The following is a 16,287-nucleotide window of genomic DNA, read 5'->3' as shown; positions in this document are numbered from 1 at the left end:
GTAAAGAAAAACGAGTGGCCATCATTACTTTAAGAAATGAAGGTCAGTCAGTCAGCCGGAAAATTGGGAAAACTTTGAAAGTAAGGGCTATTTGACCATGAAGGAAAGTGATGGGGTGCTGCGCCAGATGACCTGGCCTCCACAGTCACCGGACCTGAACCCAATCGAGATGGTTTGGGGTGAGCTGGACCGCAGAGTGAAGGCAAAAGGGCCAACAAGTGCTAAGCATCTCTGGGAACTCCTTCAAGACTGTTGGAAGACCATTTCAGGGGACTACCTCTTGAAGCTCATCAAGAGAATGCCAAGAGTGTGCAAAGCAGTAATCAAAGCAAAAGGTGGCTACTTTGAAGAACCTAGAATATGACATATTTTCAGTTGTTTCACACTTGTTTGTTATGTATATAATTCCACATGTGTTAATTCATAGTTTGGATGCCTTCATAGTCATGAAAATAAAGAAAACTCTTTGAATGAGAAGGTGTGTCCAAACTTTTGGTCTGTACTGTATGTAGACCCAGTGGAGACTGATTCATAGAGGAGTCCATTTCTACCTTTATCAATTGTGGTTTATATACATAAATCAACATTTCCTCCCCAAGCCTGGAATACACTGCTGAAAAAAGGTGACCTATACAGTCATCCCTACATAGTGGTGATACCATTGCACAGGTCTGTTATGCAGACAACTGTATGTAAAGGGAATGTGCCATCAGAAAACAACCTATTGCTTAAATTATGTTTTTATGTTTAACATATTTTTAATGTTATTTTTAATTTTCCATGTCAATATCCATATTAAAACAAAATCAATAAAATCCTGCAGTTTTCACACTGGCCATTAATCTTGATAATAGGTGTCATTTCTTGGTCTGTACAGGTGACTTTACTGCAATTACCTGCTTATCTGCCATTCTAATCCTGCCTGTAATGATAACACCTCTGTGTATAGATAAGACTGGATCCTCCATTCACAATAGGTGATTATCAGAGCTTATCTATTCTTCCCTTGTACAATGACCTTTGCACAGGTCACAGAGCATGCCTAGAAAGCTCTCCCATAGAAGTCACTGAGGTCCCCTCCTGTCCATTGTGTCTATGGACCATGGGGCTGCTGTTAAGCAATTTTTTTTTTATGTTTTCTAAATTCTGCCCCGTAATCATGTTAAGGAAATTAAATTAAAAAATCTGCAATCAGAAAATAAAATAAGATTAGAAAAAAAAGAGATGTACACTATCTGGTTTTAACAGGCAAATAACATTTTTGGTGACACATTTCCTTAAGTTTTCCTTGGCCAAAATGTGGTACTGTTATTTGGGCACCATATGGTAGGATGCAGTTAGTTAGGCAATTAATAAGGTATATCTTTGTGCACTGTATGACAATATAACAAGACATGGGCATACCAACAAAAGTTACTTCACATGGCACTTCTATATTAGGGCTCATTCAGACGGCCGTATGCTGTCCGCAAAAATACTGAATGCTATCCGTTTTTTTGCGGATCCGCAAAAAAAATGAAACATGTCCTATACTTGTCCGTGAAAATCAGGACATGGCCCCATTGAAGTCTATGGGTCCGCAAAAATACTGAATGCTATCCGTTTTTTTGCGGATCCGTTTTTTTGCGGACAGCATACGGCCGTCTGAATGAGCCCTTAATGTAAGACTGTGGTAAAGGGGTTGTCTCATCTGAGACAATGGGGGCACATCGCTGGGATATGCCCCCATTTGTCTTATTGGTGCGGGTCCCACTGCTGAGACCAGCACCTATCTCCTAAACGGAGAACCGAAAGTGGTGGAGGGCACACTGCACATGTGCAGCCGCCCTCCATTCGTTTCTATGGGGCCGCTGAAAATAGCCAAGCACTGGCTCGGCTTTTTCCTTCGGACCCACAGAAGTGAATGGAAGCGGTGGTCGGTCATGCGTAGTGCACTCCGATTCACTTCTATGGAAAGAGCTCTTGGTGGTGGCCGGTCCGGAGTCTGCTAGCCATCACTTTGCCTGCTCTGTTCTTGATATAGGTGCGGGTCCCAGCGATGGGACCCGCACCTATAAGACAATGGGGGCATATCCTAGCGATATGCCCCCACTGTCTCAGATGAGACAACCCCTTTAACCTGGGCCACTATGATAAATAGCTAAAACTGCCCTCTGCAACATAAGTAGGATTCCACCACATCACACTCTGTAGTAAAGCCACACAATAATTGGACCGTATGGTACATTGTAGAGAAGAAAGCAGTCTTACCAGGAATTCAATGATCACCGGTTTGCTCACTGGTTTTAGTTTTGAGGTCACTGTGAAAATCCTGTATAGAACTTAGTAAGAAAAAAAGAAGAAAAATATAAGCATCATGTATATAGGATTCATTATATAGGGTTAACAATGTATATATGTCCTTATATTGTCAATCTGCTTCAAGTATTTACAGGTGTAGCATGCCCCAGGTCAAAGGAGTAATTTGAAGGTCCTGGGCACCAATGTTTTACTGATGTCTTCATGGAATCCACCAGATGAATAATAAAATTGTGAATGCATCTATTTTAGCCTTGTGGACACAAGCCAAAAGTTCTCTATTTTTAGGGACAAAACACAAATTTGTCAACAATTGGAGAATGAATGGAACATGGAGCAAAATGATAATAAGAAGTAGCAATATACTTGAAAAAGTATTCATACCCCTTGAACTTTTCAAGTTTTTTTTAAGTCACGCCCACAAACTTAAATGCATTTTATTGATATTTTATGTGACAGACCAACACAAAGTAGCAAGTATGTGTAAAGGGAAAAGAAAATAATACATGATTTTCAAAATTTTAATAAATAAAAATCTGAAGAGCATGGCATGCATTTGTATTCAGCCCCCTGTACTATGACACCACAAAATAAAATCCAGTGTGACCAACTGGCTTTCAGAAGTCACCTCATTTGTAAATAGAGTCCACTGGTGTGTAATGTATTCTCAGTATAACTAAAGCTGTTCTGTGAAGGCCTCAGAGGTTTGTTAGAGAACATTAGTGATCAAACAACACCATGAAACATCTCATGGAGCACTGTTCAATCCATCATCCGAAAATGGAATGGAATGGCACAACTCCAAACCTATCAAGACATGTCCGTCCATGTAAACTGAAAGCCCAGGCAAAAAGAGCACTAATTAGAGAAGCAGCCAAGACTCCCATGGTCCCTCTGGAGGAGCTGCAGAGATCCACAGCTCAGATGGGAGAATCTGTCCACAGGACAACTATTAGTCATGTACCACACAAATCTGGCCTGCATGGAAGAGTGGCAAGAAGAAAGCCATTTTTGAAAGCAAGCCATAAGAAATCCTGTTTGCAGTTTGCCACAAACCATGCAGGGGACACAGCAAACATGTGGAAGAAGGTGCTCTGGTCAGATGTGACCAAAGAAGAGATTTTTGGCCTAAATGCAAAACGTTATGTGTGGAGGAAAACTAACACTGCACATCACCCTGAACACATCATCCCCACCGTGAAACACAGTGAAACAGTGTGGTGGTACCATCATGCTGTGAGGAGGTATTTCTTTAGCAGGGACAGGGAAGCTGGTCAGAGTTGATGGAAAGATGGAGCTAATTACAGGGCAATCCTGGAGAAAAACCTGTTAGAGGCTGCAAAACACTTGAGACTGGGGTGGAGGTTCACCTTCCAGCAGGACAACAACCCTAAATATCCAGCCAGAGCTAAAATGGAAGGGTTTACATCAAAGCATATTCATGTGTTAGAATGGCCTAGTCGCAGTCCAGACCTAAATCCCATTGTGAATCTGGGACAAGACTTGAGAATTGCTGCTCAAAGACGCTCTCCATCCAATCTGAGTGAGCGCGAGCTATTGTACAAAGAATGGGCAAAAATGTCAGCCTCTAGATGTTAAAAGCTGGTAGAGACATAACCCAAAAGACTGCAGCTGGACTTATAGTGAAAGGTGGTCCTACATAGTATAGACTCAGGGGGGCTGAATATAAATGCACGTCACACCTTCCAGATTTATATTTATTGTCTTCTCACTTCACACACATATACGTGAAAAAGTGTGGAAAAGTTCAAGGGGTATGAATACTTTTTCAAGGCACTATATATAAATATATATATATATATATATATATATATATATATATACAGTATATATACACATAGACTTAGTGTGTATATTGTGACACAGTGAGAGGTTTTGTCTGGGAAATCAGGTATTTTCCTCCCAGCATGTGCTGCTGGGCTGATTTACAGCCAGATGAGGTCAAATACTGGACTGGATTTTAAGTGCCGATCCGGGTTTTGGCAGCACCTGGCTGTCCTTAACCACTTGCCATCTGGGACATTTGCCCCCTTTCTGACCAGGCCTAATTTTGCAAAACTGACATATCTCACTTTATGTGGTAATAACTTTGGAACGCCTTTACTTATCCAAGTCATTCAGAGATTGTTTTCTCGTGACACATTGTACTTCATAATAGTCATAAATTTGAGTCAATATATTTCACCTTTATTTATGAAAAAATCCCAAATTTACCAAAAAGTTTCAAAAATTAGCAATTTTCTCAATTTCAATTTCTCTGCTTTTAAAACACAAAGTGATACCTCATAAAATATTTATTACTTAACATTCCCCATATGTCTACTTCATGTTTGGATCATTTTGGAAATGTCATTTTATTTTTTTAGGACGTTAGAAGGCTTAGAAGTTTAGAAGCAATTCTTCAATTTTTTAAGAAAATTGCCAAAACCCACTTTTTAAGGACCAGTTCAGGTCTGAAGTCACTTTGTGGAGTCTACATAGTGGATACCCCCATAAATGACCCCATTGTAGAAACTACACCCCTCAAGTTACTTAAAACCGATTTTACAAACTTTGTTAACCCTTTAGGCCTTCCACAAGAATTAAAGGAAAATGGAGATCAAATTTTTAAATTTCACTTTTTTGGCAGATTTTCCATTTTAATCCAATTTTTTCTTTAACACATCGATGGTTAACAGCCAAACAAAACTCAATATTTATTACCCAGATTCTGCGGTTTACAGAAACACCCCACATGTGGTCATAAACTGCTGTATGGGCGCAGAAGAAAAGGAACTCCACATGGCTTTTAGATGCGATGTCCCATTTGAAGCCCCCTGATGCACCCTTACAGTAGAAACTCCCAAGAAGTGATCCCATTTTGGAAATTAGGGGATAAGGTGCCAGTTTAATTGCTACTATTTTTGGGTACATATGATTTTTTGATCATTAATTATAACACTTTATGGGGCAAGGTGACCAAAAAATGTGTTGTTTTAGCACAGTTTCTATTTATTTATATTTACAGCATTCACCTTAGGGGTCAAGTGACATTTTTATAGAGCAGATTTTTACGGACGTTGCGATACCTAATATGTATAATTTTTTTTATTTTTCTTATTTATTAAATTTTTACACAATAATAGCATTTTTGAAACAAAAAAATGATGTTTTAATGTGTCCATGTTCTGAGAGCTATAGTTTTTTAAATTTTTGAGAGATTTTCTTATGTAGGGGCTCATTTTTTTGCGGGATGAGGTGACGGTTTTATTGGTGCCATCTTGTGGGAGATACGCGTTTTTGATCACTTGATGTTGCACTTTTTGTGATGTAAGGTGACAAAAATTGCTTGTTTTGACAGTTTTTTTTTTTTTTTTTACGGTGTTCACCCGAGGGGTTAGGTCATGTGATATTTTTATAGAGCTGTTTTTTACGGACGCGGCAATACCTAATATGTATACTTTTTTTATTTGTTTCACTTTAACACTATAATAGCATTTTTGAAACCAAAAAAATGATGTTTTAGTGTCTCCATGTTCTAAGAGCTATAGTTTTTTTATTTTTTGAGAGATTTTCTTATGTAGGGGCTCATTTTTTGCGGGATGAGGTGACGGTTTTATTGGTACCTTTTTGTGGGACATACGCGTTTTTGATCACTTGGTGTTGCACTTTTTGTGATGTAAGGTGATAAAAATTGCTCGTTTTGACACAGTTTTTTTTTTTTTTTACGGTGTTCACCCGAGGGGTTAGGTCATGTGATATTTTTATAGAGCTGGTTTTTACAGACGCGGCAATACCAAATATGTCTATTTTATTTTATTTTTTCTATTTTTAACATTTTTTTTTTTATTCCTTACTTGGGTAATTTTTTTTTTTACATGTGAAACCTTTTCTTTATTGAATTTTTTCAACACTTTATTTTTTTATTTTACACTTTTCGTCCCCCATAAGGTCATACAAGACCTCTGGGGGACATTTACATTACTTTTTCTTTTTTTTTTACATTACTGTGTATGCAGCGATCCAGAAGGCAGGGACACCTGGGCACTGTCCCTGCCTTCTCTCTGGGTTGCCCTGCTGTCACTGACAGCGGGCAACCCGATCAGCAGCTGCACGATTAGCGTGCAGCTGCAGTTTCTGAACGGACGTTCTGGAACGTCCATTCAGAAATAGAGATCCACCTCCCGGACGTTTATATCCTATGGGCGGACGCAGGGCCGTTTTTACCAAGGGGCAAAAGGGGCAGCTGCCCCGGGCCCAGTTGCTCCTAGGGGGCCCAAGGCAGCTGCCTCTTGAGCCCTGCTAGCTACTGCCCCGGGTGTCAGGCTGTCAGCTACACAGGGGGTGCTGCCATGCCGACACTGAGTCCAGGCATCATGATCGTACTGTGTTAAAGTTTTGATCTAGGACCTTAATGACATCATCACCATGTGACCAGTAACCTAGCAATTACTGGTCACATGGCTATGAGGTCATCACAGGTCCTATCAGGAGTGTTGCAGAAGTTAACTGTGGAGCTTTTCTGTGGGAAGATTACATCAGAAAAAGGTGACAGGGGCTGTTATGTTAATATACTGTAAACTACTGTATAGTGGGGTGCTGTATACTGTGGGGGGGCCTGTATACTGTGGGGGGCTGTATACTGTGTGGGACTGTATACTGTGGGGGGGCTGTATACTGTGTGGGGGCCTGTATACTGTGTGGGGGCCTGTATACTGTGTGGGAGCCTGTATACTGTGGGGGCCTGTATACTGTGGGGGGGGCTGTATACGGTGGGGGGGCTGTATAGTGTGGGGGGCCTGTATAGTGTGTGTGGGGGGGCCTGTATAGTGTGGGGGGCCTGTATAGTGGGGGGGCCTGTATAGTGTGGGGGGCTATACTGCTGTACTGTATACTGTGGGGGTCTGTATACTGTATACTGTGGGTTCGGTATAGTGTGGAGTGCTATACTGCTGTACTGTATAGTGTGGGGGACTGTATAGTGTATAGTTTGGGGTGCTGTATACAGTGAGGTGTTGTATACTGTGGGGTGCTGTATACTGTGGGCTGCTATACTGCTCTACTATATACTGTGGGGTACTGTATAGTGTGGGGTGCTATACTGCATACTGTGTGGTGCTGTATACTATAGGGTGCTATACTGCATACTGTGGGGTGCTGGGGTGCACTGTAACACTAGGGTGAGCCGAGCCCTGGTCTCCTTCCTGCAGAGCGGTGCCCACTTCCAGCCTGAGCCCAGCTGCCCAGAGCACTGATCCTGAGCAGCTGGAGTCTTCAGAACTGGAAGTATTTACAGTCATTCACTGAACTCTACCAGATGTGTGGATTTTTTGTGTGTGTGTTGTGGTGGAGGGCGTGCTTGCCTGCTAAGGTGTGGGAAGGTGGGATCCAGGGGGCCCAAGTAAATTTTTGCCCAGGGTCCAATCAATATTAAAGACGGCCCTGGGCGGACGGGAGGTGGTTATGTAGGCAGCTGGGCTCAGAGGTCACTGTGTTGGGATCTGGGAGCCTTGTGTTTGGATAAAGGCTTGCTACCTGTTTGGCATGAAAACAGGTTGGTGCTGCTATGGTCAAGGACTCTTTGAGGACTTTGAGGCAGAATTGCAGCAAGGTGATTTATGTTTGAATATGACTGCTAGTTGTGTCACTTGCCTAAAATGTGAATAAAACACTGAACTGTTTGATCCAAAGAACTTGTTGTTGCCTCTATACTGCATCCGCTAATCCTGTCTACCAGAGCGAAACCCCACAATTGATGGAGGATGCGTGCACGAGCAGTGAGTCTGGTGCGAACGACGATTTTTTGGGTTTCTGCATTTTTCAGGCACGGTTGTATGTTGTATATTAAACCAGCTGTATTACAACCAGTGCCCCACAACAAAATGGAGGCTGTTGTGAAGGCCCTCATGGAGGCTAATCTGCAGCAGCAAGAGACAAACCTGCAGCAACGCGAGGCTATTAAGCAGCAGCAGGAGACTAACCAGTTGCTGCTACAACACGTGATGGCTTTGCAGACAGGAGGAGCAAACCCAAGCGTCCACGATGCCCGGAAAGCAGTACATGCCACGATTCCTAAGATGACCCCCGCAGACGACATCGAAACCTACTTGGCGATGTACGAGAAAGTGGCAATCAGGGAAAAGCTACCCCGTGACCAGTGGGCTGAGATAGTAACTCCGTTCCTGGCATCCAATTCCCTGCGGGTGTATTTTTACTTGCTGGACGATCAAGCGGCTACCAGAAAGTCAAGGGTGAGATTCTGGCAAGACTGGGGGTGAATGTGTCGGTCCGGGCCCAGCGAGTGCATCAGTGGGGGTTCAACCCAGCTGAGCCTGCAAGACCCCAGTATTATAACTTACTTCACCTCTTGCAAAAATTGCTACAACCTGACGTGTTGATCGAATAACAAAGCTTTCTTTATCTGCAGTTAAATGAAGTTATATTGGTATTCCATCATATGGTAATCATGATCCAGTGCAATTACAGGATGTATAAGGTAGTCATGTATATTTGATATAGCGGCCCGTCAAGGCCTTCTTCAGCGGTCTATGATCTTGGTATGACTTCCTGTCGAGGGTGGCGCTGGATTATAAAATCCAGCGCCACCCTCGACAGGAAGTCATAACCAGATCATAGACCACTGAAGGAGGCCTTGACAGCCCGAAACATCCGGTCGCCATATCTAATGTACATGACTACCTTATATATCCTATAATTGCACTGGATCATGATTACCATATGATGTAATACCAATAAAACATCATTTAACTGCAGATAAAGAAAGCTGTGTGCTGCAATTTTCTATTATTGGATGAGTCATGAACAGCACCATCTATTGGTTTCATAGTCTTATGACAAGACAATTACTTTTGTCATAAGACTATGAAACCAATAGATGGTGCTGTTCATCTTGTTGGGGCGCAAGTAAGTGGGGCACACTGCTCAACAGTGTCCACACACCGTGTAGCCTATAATAGCCTGCGCTAACACTGAGGTGTATATTGGATTGCTGCTGTCATTCACACATCTTCTAGCACTTTATCTGCGTTAATATAAGCTTGCTAGGGTGTATCTGAGGACTATTGCCCTACTTGTAATGACTCATGAACAGCGCTATCTATTGGTTTCATAATCTTATGACAGGACTATGAATCCAATAGATGGCGCTGTTGATGAGTAGCGAATTTTCCATGCAAAAGGCTACACTAATAATCTTGTTATAAGACTATGAAACCAATAGATGGCGCTGTTCATGACTCATGAAAAGCACCGACTATTGGTTTCATAGTCTAATGACAAAATTATTACTCTTGTCATAAGACTATGAAACCAATAGATGGCGCTGTTCGTGAGTAGTGTAGATTGCGAATTTTCCATGCAAATAGTTTTTCAGCTGAAAAACAAGGCAGATTCTGCTCATTTGCATATCTTTCCATATGCCCTTGTTTATGGAAATGAGTTTTTACATGACAAAACTGTATAGAAAGGTTATTGAATATTATGTTAGGACAATCAGAAAACTTTTTATCTCCCTAATGATATTGATCTAGGTGCACAGGTCCACCCAAGCCATCCAACAGATGTAAAGTAACTTTGAGGCTTACTGGCTCTCAGTCAGATGAGAGCTGGTTTAGAATGTCTCATAGTGCAAAAGCTGCCATTGTAAGGTATGCTGACTAAGCCTGTCATCTGTCTCAAGGATAGACTGATGGCTTGCACATACCTGGCTTTTGGCATATAGCCTTTGTGTGATTGTCTATTGTGTGTTGTAGACAATAGGAGTCCAAGGCGCATCCAGCCATCCTCTTAATGCTGTTTCCAAACCATTTTGATGGGGTTTCCATAAATTGAAAAAAAAAAATTGTGAACCAGACATCCTCTCTTCTTCAGAGCAGGGGTGCCTGGTTTGATGCTTGGGTCTCCAATTGACTTTCATTGTATTAAATTGTACTCGAGCACCCGCAGTATTCAGCCAAGCACTTGGATGTGCCGAGCATAGCGATGCTCGAGCCGAACAGCAGTTCGGCCGAGCATGCTCAACACTAGTTCTGAGTCCCAATGCTGTGCTGGATCGTATGTTACCCAATATGTTCTGGAGGGCTTTTCCATACCCTCTCCTACACTGGATTGGTCAGGTGTCTCCTGGCAATGCCTTTGAGATGGTGGAACTGGTGGAACACTATGAAGCTACCAGGAATCTAAAGGAGAGTTCTGTAGGGAGGGGTGCGATCCACTGAGTATACTGGCTGGAAAGTCGGGGTGATGTGCATCCACAGAGACTTAAAATACTAGGTGTCTGGTGTCTGTCGCCACAAATCTACATTATGAACTCATAATAGGGAGAGACTTCCCGGGCTTCCTGGCACTGTGGCCTGCTATGAGAGTGACTGATACCCATGAGACAGGGGTAACCATAGCAGAATGGCCGATTAGTACCGGTGACATCACCAGGCTCACTGCTAGGCGGAAGCCTCTACCTAGTTTACCCATAGAGAGCCTGGTACATCACCAGATTCCCAGTAAAAAGCCCTTGGCCTGCGCGATTCAGCTCACCCAGTAGCTGTGTAGTTTTCCAGCAGCTCACACATCACCACCCACACTGCTAGCTGGCCTCCCTTTAATTTGTCTCTCAGTCAAATTAAGGTGAAATCCTGAGACTAACACACTCTAAAATATATATATAGCATTCTGAAGCATCTTTTGAGTATCCAAGAATACCGTATTTTTCTAACTAGAACACGTACTGAAGATTTGGAGTTGGAAAAAAAAATAAAAAAATATTTTCCATCATAACTCAGAGCAGACCCCCAGCCTCCATCAGCCTCAGATCAGAACCCCATCAGACCCTGCAGCCACGATCAGCCTAAGATTAGCTCCCCATCAGAATGCCAGCCTCCATCAGCCTCAGATCAGAACCTCATCAGACCCCCCAGCTACCATCAGCCTCAGATCAGACCCCCATTAGACCCCTAAGCCTCCATCAGCCTTAGATCAGCCCCCCAGTCAACTTCCAATCAGACCCATCAGCATCATATTGGACCCCCAGCCTCAAAGCAGTTCCCACAGCCGCCATCAGAATCAGATCAAACCCACACTCAGCCTCAGATTGGACCCCCATCAGACCTCAGATCAGACATTAAAAATAAATACATAAACTTACCTCGCTTGCTATGGGTGGCGCTGCCACTCACTCACAGCTCCCTGCTCTTTTTCTGGCCCACGCTGCTCTGTGACCTGACGTCACACAGTGTCCGGTTATATACCTATGTGCACTATGTCCTGATCCTGCACGTGGTCAGGACACAGTGCACAGTGGGACCCAAAAGAAGACCAGGGAGGGTGAGTACAGCCAAAACAGAGCTGCCCTCACCTCCTTGTGTTGATGATTGCTTCCATAATGGAAGTGGTCATTAGCATTTGGACTTTAAGATGCACTGCCACTTTTCCCCCACTTTTCTGGGTAAAAGTTTGTCTTAAGCCTCGTGCACACAACAGTTGTTTTGGTCCGCATCCGAGCAGCAGTTTTTGCGGCTTGGATGCAGACCCATTCACTTCAATGGGACCACAAAAGATGTGGACAGCACTCCGTATGCTGTCTACATCCGTTGCTCCATTCAGTGGTCCGCAAAAAAAATATAACCTGTCCTATTCTTGTCCGTTTTGCGGACAAGAATAGGCAGTTATAATAATGGCTGTTCGTGCCATCCACGCCGTCCGCGTTTTGCGGATCCGCAATTTGCGGACCGCAAAACACACAATGGTTGTGTGCATGTAGCCTTATAGTCTAAAAATACGGTAAGGCAATCTTCAAAGTTCTTCTTTAAAAAATTGTGTATGATTTTACAGTCTTTAAGAACCATACATGTTGATTCTCAATTTTGGATTTCTAAAACAAGTTATTTGCCACCCACTTACAACCCCAATTCCAAAAAAGCTGGGACACTGTGTAAAATTAAAATAATTGTAAAATGTAAATACAGAATGTGATGATATACAAATCCCATAGACCCATATGTTATTCACAACAGATCATAGAACACAAAAAATTTACTCATTTAGAACCTAATGGAAGCAAAACATTTAAAAAAAAGTTGGGACAGGGGTAACATAAGACTGAAAAAGTAAGGGTACTTTCACACTAGTGTTAGTGTGATCCGGCAGGCAGTTCCATCGTCGAAGCTGCCTGCCGGATCCGCCGATCAGTGTGACAACTGACAGCATTTGTAGACGGATGACGGATCTCTCCGCTTGTCATGCAGATGGACGTCTTGCAGTCTTTTTTCACAGTTTTCCCGGATCCGTCCTTCAGTTGTTTTGCAATCCCGGATCCGGCACTAATTCAAGTCAATGGGAATTAATGCTGGATCCGGCATAATACCACAGCATGCTGCGGTATTATGTCCGGCCAAAATGCCTGACAGTGACTGAACGGAAGGCCCACTGATGCAAACTGAATGGATTTCTATTCATTCAGAATGCCTTGGGATATGCCTGATCAGTTCTTTTCCAGCATAGAGCCCTTTTGACGGAACTCTATGCCGGAAAAGAATAACGCTAGTGTGAAAGTACCCTTAGTGGTATTTAAAAAAAACAGCTGGACGAGTAATTTGCTACTAAGTCACACTACTGGGTATAAAAATTAGAGAGGCAGAGTATCTCTGAAGCAGAGGGATGGGCAGAGGTCTACCAATCTGTTAAAAACTGCATCTAAAAATTGTGGAACAATGTCAGAGAAATGTTCCTTATTGTAAAATTGCAAAGACTTTGAGTATCCCACCATCTACATTATATATATAATCAAAAACTTAAGAGTATCTGCAAAAGTCAATGTGCACATAGAAAAAGGCAGAGGTTCAGAATTGGAGCCCAGCTGCCTATATAAGGACAGCCAGGTGCTGCCAAAACATGGACCGGCATTCAAAATCATGTCCGGTATTTGACCTCACCTGGCTGTAAATCAGCCCAGCAGCACATGCTGGGAGGAAAATACCTGTTTTTCCAGACCAAACCTCTCACTGTGTCACATACATTCAACCCCCCCCCCCCTTTTGTTCAACCCTGAGGGGGTGGACACACATTAAACAATGTACCCGGGACAGGGCATCCGCGTTTCCCTGTAACCTGCCTGCCCTGTGTTCCACCGAAAACTTAAAGTTTTGTAGGAAGAGAAACCATCTGGTGACCCGGGCATTTCTGTCCTTGGCCTGGCTCATCCACTTGAGAGGGGAGTGGTCAGTCACCAGGTGGAACTTTATCCCCAACAAATAATAGCAGAGAGACTCGAGTGCCCACTTGATAGCCAGGCACTCTCTCTCTCCACTATACTATACCGGGTCTCGGCTGGGGTGAGCTTACGGCTGAGGAAGACAACGGGATGCTCCTCCCGGTTGAATTCCTGAGACAGCACAGCACTGAGGCCTACTTCGGAGGCATTGGTCTGTACTATAAACTCCCTTTTAAAGTTGGGCATCACCAAAACCAGGGACCCGTACAGGGCCGACTTCAAAGCGGAGAAAGCATCTTCCGCCCGGTCTTCCCAGCGAACCATCACTGACTTGTGTCCCTTCAGGAGTCCTGTAAGGGGCGCGACTAGAGTAGCAAAGCAAACATCATGTAATAGCCCACCATTCCCAGGAATAACTTTATTTCCCTAGTGGTGACAGGTCGGGGCCAATTCCGTATCGCCTCTATTTTGTTCACTTGGGGTTTGATGACTCCGCGCCCAATGACATACCCCAGGTACTTAGTCTCTTCTAACCCTATCGCACATTTTTTTGGGTTAGCGGTTAGGCCAGCTTTCCGAAGGGAGTCCACTACAGCCTGCACTTTGGGTAGGTGACTTTTCCAGTCGTTACTGTGGATGACAATATTGTCCAAGTAAGCCGAAGCGTACCGACGATGTGGACGCAGCACAATGTCTATTAGTCGGTGAAAAATGGCGGGGCGCCATGCAAACCAAAAGGTAAGACCTTATATTGATTCAGCCCCTCAGGCGTGATCAAGACAGTTTTCTTTTCGGCAGCCTCCGTTAAGGGCACCTGACAGTACCCTTTTGTGAGGTCCAAAACAGAAAAATACTGAGCTTGTCCTTACCTCTCGATGAGCTCATCCACCCGGGGCATGGGATACGCATCGAATTTGGAATCCTCGTTAAGATTACAAAAGTCGTTACAAAACCGCAACGCACCGTGCGGCTTGGGTATTAATACTATAGGACTGGCCCACACACTTTTTGACTCCTCAATGACGTCTAGCTGCAACATTAGCTGCACCTCCTCCGATATGGGTAGTCGCCGAGCCTCGGGCTCCCGATATGGTTTAAATCGGACTTTGTACCTTGTAGTTTACATCTCCAATTTTCTCAAGTACCTTGTAGGGCCCCTGCCACCTAGCCAGGAACTTACTGTCTACGGTCGGCACCAGAACCAAAACCCGATCTCCCGTGTTAAAGATCCGGACCCGAGCCTGACGATTATAGACGCGACTCTGGGCTCGCTGAGCTGCCTCCATATGCTCCCTAACAAGAGGCAACACTGTCTCTATCCAATCTTGCATCTGGGTAACGTATTCAATGACACTTTTATGTGGAGTGGGTTGTTGTTCCTACACCTCTTTGGCTACGTCCAAGAGACCGAGGGTGTCTGCCATATAGCAGTTCGAAGGGCGAGAATCCAGTAGATGCCTGGGGTACCTCTCGCACTGCGAACATGAGATAGGGCAGAAGGAGGTCCCAGTTCTTCCCATCTTTAGACACTACCTTTTTCAACATATTTTTTAATGTTTAGTTAAACCGTTCTACCAGACCTTCCGTTTGCGGAGGGTAAACGGACATCCGTAGTTGTTTTATATCCAGCAACTTGAAAAAAAACAAAAAAAGATAACCATATATTTGATCACTTGAATAAATCAGGAAAAAAGAAGAAGTGAATAGTGATCTGGAGTATTTAAGACGTAACTTTTACTTCTGATACATTAAAAGATATATCCTTCAAAATACATGAAAGATCGAACGTGTATGTGAATACAGTTTTCCACCATCCCACACTCAGGGGGATTCATTGGAAACAGAAACAACCGTGTCCACACTTATACATTCAGTGTGAGACACTGTAAGGTAACAAGAGCCGGTATGTGCATGTCGGGATCTACTCAGGGCAAAACAGGGAATGCAATTCCAGGGTTAGGTTCCGGACGGGGGCCCAACTAGTGGGATACTCCGTGGATAGAGAAACAGGGTTATCGTAGGGTCCCATAGGGTCATCCAGGGACATATAGGATCACCTTCCTGTGACTCCCTCTTATTTCCAGGACCTCCAAACCAAACCACCCTGCCAAGAAACCCTGAAACGAAGGTGTCTGAAGATTCCATCATCTGTAGGGTAGGACATTGGGTTTCATTAATGCCGCTATGCACCTTTTTAATACAGGTGCTGCTGTGCACTAACTTGCATGGTGTTTTTTGGCACCAAATCTTTGTTGCTTTTTTGATGCCACCGTGCATTAAGTATACACTGTCATATTTTGTCTCTTCATTGTTTAATTGTGTACCTAAGGTGCTAGTGCATATCGGCCATTGTTACCTTACATTTGTGTACTTAAGGTGCTAGTGCATACCGGCTCTTGTTACCTTACAGTGTCTCACACTGAATGTATAAGTGTGGACACGGTTGTTTCTGTTTCCAATGAATCCCCTGAGTGTGGGATGGTGGAAAACTGTATTCACATACACGTTCGATCTTTCATGTATTTTGAGGGATATATCTTTTAATGTATCAGAAGTAAAAGTTACGTCTTAAATACTCCAGATCAATATCCAGCAACTTACAGAGTTCCCTAATCACCTTGGACATAAAATGGGTCCCTTGGTCGGTCAGAACCTCTTTAGGTAGTGCTACTCAGGAAAACATCTCCATTAACTCCTTAGCTATGAGTTTGGCTGAGGTATGTCGCAGTGGCACCGCCTCCGGGTACCGAGTAGCATAGTCTAGA

The 16,287-nt window shown here is 43.5% G+C and overlaps 1 protein-coding gene across 1 annotated transcript in view; it reads right to left on the bottom strand.

The window, feature by feature from the left end:
* Positions 1 to 16,287, bottom strand: part of LOC120986498 (complement C3-like) — a 445,179-nt gene that overhangs the window by 320,086 nt on the left and 108,806 nt on the right. The window contains exon 7 of the mRNA XM_040415121.1: positions 2,251 to 2,321. Coding sequence (XP_040271055.1) covers positions 2,251 to 2,321 — 71 coding nt within the window. The remainder of the gene's footprint in view (positions 1 to 2,250; positions 2,322 to 16,287) is intronic.

This window comes from Bufo bufo, chromosome 1 (genome assembly GCF_905171765.1).
Source record: "Bufo bufo chromosome 1, aBufBuf1.1, whole genome shotgun sequence".
NCBI lineage: Eukaryota > Metazoa > Chordata > Amphibia > Anura > Bufonidae > Bufo > Bufo bufo.
The sequence above is the reverse complement of the archived record's forward strand: the minus strand, read 5'-3'. Positions and strand labels throughout refer to the sequence as shown.